At 31.7% G+C, this 8,262-nt stretch overlaps 1 protein-coding gene across 1 annotated transcript; it reads left to right on the forward strand.

Annotated features, from left to right (window-relative positions):
- Positions 1 to 4,005: 4,005 nt before the first annotated feature.
- Positions 4,006 to 5,418, forward strand: LOC133302192 (protein ASPARTIC PROTEASE IN GUARD CELL 2-like). The gene has a single exon (XM_061501938.1). It carries the CDS (start codon positions 4,006 to 4,008, stop codon positions 5,416 to 5,418), a length of 1,413 nt encoding a protein of 470 aa, XP_061357922.1.
- Positions 5,419 to 8,262: the final 2,844 nt, after the last annotated feature.

Here is an 8,262-nt window from a genome sequence, read left to right on the forward strand (position 1 = left end):
TGGTTGTAAAAGATTGTAAAAAAAAGGTTGTAAGTATAAACTTCCTTATATATATATATATATATACATAAATATATATATATATATATATATATGGAAAATATTTTCTTATGTTAAAGGAGACAATTTTTCTCTCTTACACAAAGAAAAAGGTGGGTCCCTTGAATTTATTTTTATTTTTTAACAAACAGTGGGGCCAACATATTTGTCTCAATGACATGAGACAACTTGTCTCCCTTAACATGAGATTAATAATACATATATATATATATATATATATATATATATATATATATATATATATATATAAGCTTTAATGTTTCTAAAGTGAATGAAGATAAGTTATCTACATTCGCTCTCAAAACGACGTCGTTTTAGGTTAAAAAATTAAAAAATTACAATGAAAAATACTATTATAACCCTGAAATAAATTATAATTACAAAAATACCTTAATTTACTTCTCAAAACAACGTCGTTTTGGACTCATTGTAGATAAGTTATCTACATTGACTGTAGAAAAATCGAACCCATGTATATATATATATATAGGGAAAAACATTTCTCCGGCAACTTACACAAGTTTATCTCCGGCAACTCCAAAACTACGTCGTTTTGTTTATTTATTCCCTTATATTAATTGATTCAACTTTGAATGGTTATAATTCCTTTTTTCTCTCTCTTTCTTTATCACCATTGATCCATCTTTGTACGATTATGATTTAGTGGCCGGAGATAACGTTATCTCAAGCAGCTTGAGAAACGATAAGCCCATATATATATATATATATATATATATATATATATATATATGGGAGGATCCGTTTACAAATTTTTACAAATTACACTATTTTCTCCCGGGAGAACATAGTGAAACCAGTGTTCTCCCGGAAGAAGATAGTGTAGTATATATATATATATATATATATATATATATATATATATATATATATATATGGGAGGATCCGTTTACAAATTTTTATAAATTACACTATTTTCTAATGTTCTCCCGGAAGAAGATAGTGTAGTTTGTAAGAATTTATAAAATAAAAAAGTTTGTGAATATAACATGTCTCATATATATATATATATATATATATATATTACTTATTCTGACACCAACTAAGATTTCTTTTATCATATTAGTTATGGGAAATGTGTTTATTATGTTACATGAGATAGTTTGTCTCATGCAACACATAAAAAAGTGAATGAGACCTTTCTTTTTCTTTTTTGTCTCTTCTTCAAAGTGAGTTCTATCTACTTTTATATGTTATATGAGATAAATTATCTCATGCAACATAAGGAAAATCAAATCCATTAGTTATTTTAGAAAAGAGGCAAACCCGTAAAGTGAATAGCATATCCTAGTCAAAAGGTGTTCCCAAATTCTTCTTAGTAATAGTATAGAAAGAGAGAGGGGAGGGGGGAGGGGGGTCACAACCAAAGAAACAAAAACAAGGGAAAAGAACAGTGATGTTTTTGCACGAGGGCATCATAGAGACATAGACCATAAAGTGTCCAACAAATGAATGCGGAAATCCGCTTTTTGTTTTGCTTTTTCAATCATTGATGGACAACTTTAACATGTATTCCACAACAACTCATTCCTATTAAAAACATCTCTCCACCGAAAGTACCCAAAAAATCCCCACCGAACATAGGCATAGTTTCACATTCTTGTACTCTTCATGCAATTAGACATGTAGTGTACATTACATCAACTTAATTTAATAGATACAGATAATTTGCATCAGAATATATATTTTTATAAATTCCACTTATAAGGCTTTTATTGCCGCATATTATAGGGTTATTTATTGATATAGCCTTTTTCGCTTTTGCAAGAGATTGAATAATATTGTATTATATAACACATAAGACATGGTAGTATCTTTGTTGGACCCTAATATCTTTTCAGATCTGACAAGGAAATTTACTTTGACCATGCAAGCAAAACTAAATACAATCAAGACAAAGTGTGAAATCACACTTTCTTTATTTGTTGAAGAGTTTTGCATCTATCATTTAACATGACCACAACAATTTTTCTACACACATAACATTTTATGGGACCCGTAATTTTTGAAATCAAAAAAAAAAAAATCCTCTGACACGTAAAACGAATCTCTATAATATAACACAATCATTTTTTTTTACAACATAACTCTTATAAAACCCTTTGTTGAAACCCAATAAGGTATTCTTAGTTATGCTTTTTGTTCCTATTGCTGAGAAATTGAATAGAGACATAATCAAATGGGTGCCGGGTGAGGGCTTCTTTTCTGTAAAGCATGCAAAAATTAGACGAAAATGTATATTACATTGATTCAATGAAAGACAGAACATTTAATTTGTTTTTGTTTAAATAAAAGTGTAATGATAACCTGCTCTCCGACCGGTCTCTGGCTGGATAATCCGAACTAAACTGGTTCAAGTATTAGACCAATTAAGTAAAAGACAAAAAAATAAAAAGTAGCAAATTATTTACACAGTGTAAATAAGGAAAATAGATCATTTCTTATTTAATCATGTTATATGAGAGATTATTTATGAGTAAATTAGTGGTGATGATTTTATTATTTTATATCTTAATTTTTTTTTCTCGTCACTATTGATTTACTCATGTATGAGTATAATCTTTTCATATTACATGATTATGTTAAATATCATTTTCACTCGTGTAAATAAGACATAATATTCTTATAAAATGTGTTTGTTATTTATCCAACTGTTAAAGTGTAATAATTTATTATCTTAATTATTTATGTGAAATCTTGGAAAAAGTAAATAATAATATTTTTCAATATTAATATAATAAAAATTTTATTTTAATATTTTTTAAAAATATATATTATTTTAAATTAAATATATAAATAAAAAGACTAAGTAATTTAATTTTTTTAAATAATTTATAAATATGATTTATATGATATAATTTTTAATTTAATAGTAAAATTAAAATAAAATTATTGAATAAAGAATTATTGAATAATAGTTATAGAACAGTAATTCTGACTTAGCGAGGAAGATGCCTCAAAAGTAAAAATGAATTATTGGTGACAGACAGATACACTTTATCTAGCAAGCAGCACTATTTACGAGATCAGTCTAATTCAATTGTGCTGCACTTCACCACAAGCACAAGTCGTCGACTACCTCAAACTAACATACATTAATCGATTAGAATGAGATATATTAATAAAGGAATGGATTGGATTGTTTTAACATCATAATATCATGCATAAGATTTCAATTATTTATTCATATATTAACAGTTAAAAATTAATTTCTTATTTTCTTATTTTACTCGAATTCTTTTATTCAAATTGTGACCATATTGATGTGAACCTTAATATGTAAATTAATAATTAAAATCTTTCATATGAACACAATACAAGGGGATCGATTTTCTGGTCTTTTCTGACCGATACAATGCAAAAATATGGTTTAATTTTTTTAACAAATTATTTATTAATTTAATACGAATAAAATATATATATATATATATATATATAAGCATTTAAGTCAAATATGCATGATTTGTATAAAAGTCAACACAATGCAAGTTGTGCATCGTAATAATGCATGTTCAAATTCAAGTCATTCACGTCCCCATATCTATCTTATCAAGCACGATATGTGATATGTGCATTTTGATTTTTACACAAATCACATATAAATGACTTTTACTAAAATAATTTTTTTTTTCATTTTAATCTATACTTTCATTTATAATTTTTTTCAAGTCCTAATTTTTTTTTTTCTTTTTGATATAGATGTACTTGATCCAAGGTTTTCTAGCAAGGTCATAAAGCCAATTTTGACTAACAAATGATTCCAAGATTCAATTATTTAAAATCACAGCCCTCTCCTCTTTCTCTCTCCTCGCAAGATGAACCTTTTCACCTCTACACATTCATCCAAATAATAATAAATAATAAGGAAAAAATAAAATCAATACATTCACTTCACCCCCTTACATCCTCTCTAACTCATCAACAACCATGGCCATAGTGCCACTGCTGTTGTTGATCCTTCCACTTCTAACCACATCAACTTCACCTTCTCATTTCCACCAATTCAACGTCTACGAAACACTCTCATCCACCAAACTCAACCCTTCTCAAATCCCCAAACAACCACACCAACAACAACAAGATGAAGAACCAAAATGGAAACTTCACCTCATTCACAGAGACAAGATCACCACCACCACAGTTCCCAACGACCACAAAACCCGTTTCAACGCACGAATCAAACGAGACATTAAAAGGGTATCCTCCATCCTTCACCGCCTCAACAACAACATTAACAACAACAACTACCACCCACAAGATGCTTTCGGGTCGGGTATAGTATCGGGTACGGATCAAGGAAGTGGAGAATACTTCGTTAGAATAGGTGTTGGCACCCCTCCAACTTATCAATACATGGTTATTGACTCAGGCAGTGACATTCTCTGGGTTCAGTGCCAACCTTGCAATCAATGTTACAACCAATCCGACCCGATTTTTAACCCGACCCAATCCGCTTCATTCGCCGGAGTTTCCTGCTCCTCCACCGTCTGCAACCAACTCGACAACAACGCCGCGTGCCACCAAGGAAGGTGTCGCTACGAGGTTTCTTACGGCGACGGCTCATACACCGAAGGGACACTCGCATTCGAAACACTCACGTTCGGGCCAACCCTGATCCGAAAGACCGCGATCGGGTGCGGTCATTCGAATCAGGGAATGTTTGTTGGAGCAGCTGGGCTTTTGGGCCTTGGAAATGGGCCCATGTCATTTGTGGGCCAATTAGGTGACCAAACTGGTGGTGCGTTTGGTTACTGTTTAATCACTCGGGGCACCGTTTCTTCATCCGGGTCAATCCAATTCGGACGCCAAGCAATGCCCGTTGGTGCTATATGGGTCCCTCTCATTCATAACCCACTTTTCCCCAGCTTTTATTATGTCGGGCTTGCGGGTCTTGGAGTCGGAGGCTTGCGGGTCAATATATCCGAAGATGTTTTTCGGGTAACTGATTCCGGTGACGGAGGGGTTGTCATGGACACCGGAACTGCCGTTACGCGGTTTCCCACGGTGGCTTATGTCGCGTTCCGTGATGCTTTTATCGCTCAGACAACAAACCTGCCCCGCCTTGAATCCGGAGTATCCATTTTCGACACTTGCTATGATTTAAACGGGTTTGTTTCGGTTCGGGTTCCGACCGTGTCGTTTTATTTTTCGGGTGGGCAAATATTGACCCTCCCCGCGAGAAACTATTTGATTCCAGCAGATGATGTGGGAACTTTTTGTTTTGCATTTGCTGATTCTAATTCTGGGCTTTCCATAATAGGGAACATTCAGCAAGAAGGGATCCAGATTTCAATTGATGGAGCTAATGGTTTTGTGGGATTTGGACCCAATGTATGTTAAGTAAGTTATATTATTATTATATCAACAATATGAATTTTGCTAGACTTAGAAAAGTGATGTCACATGTTGTATTAATATATTTACATATATAGGACAAATAATTATCCTAGTTGTTTATGAGTTTGTTTTCCACTCTTACTCTCCACAAATCGTCATTTCGGAAAATTCAACCCGTCATATCGGTTTTGATACTAATTAGTGTTGATGGAGCCCTTATTATTGGGATTAATATTTCTTCTCTTGTAAGAGATAATTTTATTTTTTATACACATATAAAAATATGTGAGATTCATGTGGGAGTCATATGAAGATAAGAAAAAGAAAATATAAGTTTCACACATTTTTAAGTGTACAGGAAATATAAGAAACACTAATTCCCTTGTTATTATACCAAAAGCTATAATTGGTGTAACTCTTTCAACTTATTCCTACCTACTCAAGCGTTATGATTTGATTGGACTCCGACTCATTAAGTTTTATCAAGGCGGGATGTTGGCTTCATGAATATATGTGATTTTTTTTCAATAATATTTAATTTCTGTTATAATGTGTGGAATGTATATTATTTTTTTCTTTTTTCTTGACATAAATTTCTTATATTTTTAAGTATGTAGAAACCAAAAGTTATAGTCAAAAAACCATAGAAAAGGTCTTTGGCTTGCTTCGATATTAGAGTAACGTTTTATAAAAGGCAAGCTTTTGCTTTTTCATCTTTTAAGAGGTTTGAGATTAAGAAAATCACTTTGTGCTACTTTTTGGTTGATAAATTACTTTATCAGCAAGAAATATAAAATCAAGTTCCATTCTTATCACGTACATGGGATTATGCGGTAAATTCAGCAGTGAAAGTGCTGTTTGTCTTGTCCGTTCTCCTCTCTAGGACTTTGTAAGCATTTTTTAGGCCCACCAAAAAGTTTTGAGTTTTTTTGACCAAAAACAGTGCAATGAAGGGAATCACAAGTGTCAATGAAAGCTGATCATAAGTTAGGGTCATATAGGATATACTTTTCCAATTTTCTAACTGGATTTCAGGAAGGGAAATTTTACTTTCATGTTACATGAGATTCATTTCTCATATTATATTTACATAAAATGATATTTTTTTAAAAAAATAAATTGATGGACTTCATTTTATTTATCTCATAACATAAGATAACTTATCTTTTTTTGGAGTTACTCAACCCTAATTATCTTTTTGAGACGAGTTGGCTCCCTCCGGTATCCCCACGAGCTTCGACTCTTTGAGCCGGCTATGGGACTAATCCGGAGTGCGGGGGAACAGTGATGACTAAAGGTTCAGTCCCCTCCTCTAAAATAACTTATCTTCTACTATATCAGAGAAGTAAAGCCCAGAAAACTATTCCTAATATTTCCAAAGCTACTTTTGAAACAGCACTTGACAAAATCATTATATTTTGATGGATCCTTCTGCCATGTCCCAATTTTGATTTGGGATGCAGCGTTGCACTAGGTAATCTTGTGATGAAAATAAATATTACATATAGTATTCTTTACTGCAATCTCAAATATTACATATTCCATTTCAGGATATATATATATATATATATGGGGCAGGATCATCTTACACCGGTGTAAGAATAATACGTCTTACACCAAATCTTAACCATTGATTTTCTGCATCTAGCGGTTAAGATTTATTAGGTGTCACTCATTAATTAATTTTTAATTCCCAATAAATCTCAACCGTTAGATGCACGGAAATCAACGGTTAAGATTTGGTGTAAGATTTATTATTCTTACACCGGTGTAAGTTGATCCTATCCCTATATATATATATATATATATATATATATATATATATATATATATATATATATATATATATATATATATATATATATCTCTCTCTAAAGCCCAAGTATTAACCAGGGTAAGTCGTGTTATTATATTAGGGAGTGAGAAATAAATTTGGTTGATATGGATTATTCTGTGTACCAATGAAATAAAGTTTTAAATGATGATACATCTACACCTATAATATATGCACTTTTTTTTACATTTATGATTTTTCGAAAAAAAAGATAAAAAAAAAGGAGGTAAGAGTAGTTTGAGTTTTTTTTTTTTTTTTTTCAAAAAGAAAAAAGAGTAAGGGAAAAGTATATAAATTTGAGTGTATAAATAACATTACCTTGAAATTTGTGTCATTTCCTTGGTGTGTTAAATGATTAAAAAAAAAAAAAAAAACTGTGGCTTCAATTCACGTAAATTTGTTAAAACAGGCCTAACATTACATGCACCTGTTATTACAACCTTTTTTCACACCCTAGTTCTAGTTGCCATTTCGTCAATAATTTGTGTCTCAAACCATAGCTGTATTCTACCAAGTACCAACCCATTACTTATCCTATAATTGATACACTCATTGTTCGATCTCTCAAGCAAACGAATCCTAAGAACCTAATAGTAATAAGGGATATTTTATTTTCCTCTTTGTCTGTTTTCCTTTCTTTTCTTGACTTTCACTCATTTTAAAGGCCAAATATTCCACGGATATTAATATGGTCATTGATTATTGATCCAAAGTCTCCAAAATATACCTCAATTTTCTTCTTCTCGTTAAATCTTTCTTTGCATGTACCCAAAATTAAGCTGTTTCCCAACATCGACCGTATTGATTTGAGGTTTACCCTACTCTGAGATCGGTAAAATAAAATAAAGAATCTGTGAGTTGTTTACTTTTGGTTCTATAAATTGGAGGTTAAACGATCGGTATTATCTATTTTCATTCCACGAATCTCATATTGATAAATTTTGACGAAATTTTTGTTGGGTGCGTTCACTATTTCTCCTTTAATGCTGTCGGCTATGATGGCTGAGCATCCA

Source organism: Gastrolobium bilobum, unplaced genomic scaffold, assembly GCF_033153095.1.
Source record: "Gastrolobium bilobum isolate Gb01-03AN ecotype WA unplaced genomic scaffold, APGP_CSIRO_Gbil_v1 utg20270, whole genome shotgun sequence".
NCBI lineage: Eukaryota > Viridiplantae > Streptophyta > Magnoliopsida > Fabales > Fabaceae > Gastrolobium > Gastrolobium bilobum.

Excerpts from the sequence above, each read along its gene's own strand:
- LOC133302192 (XM_061501938.1), top strand. The coding sequence starts at position 4,006 with ATGGCCATAGTGCCACTGCTGTTGTTGATCCTTCCACTTCTAACCACA.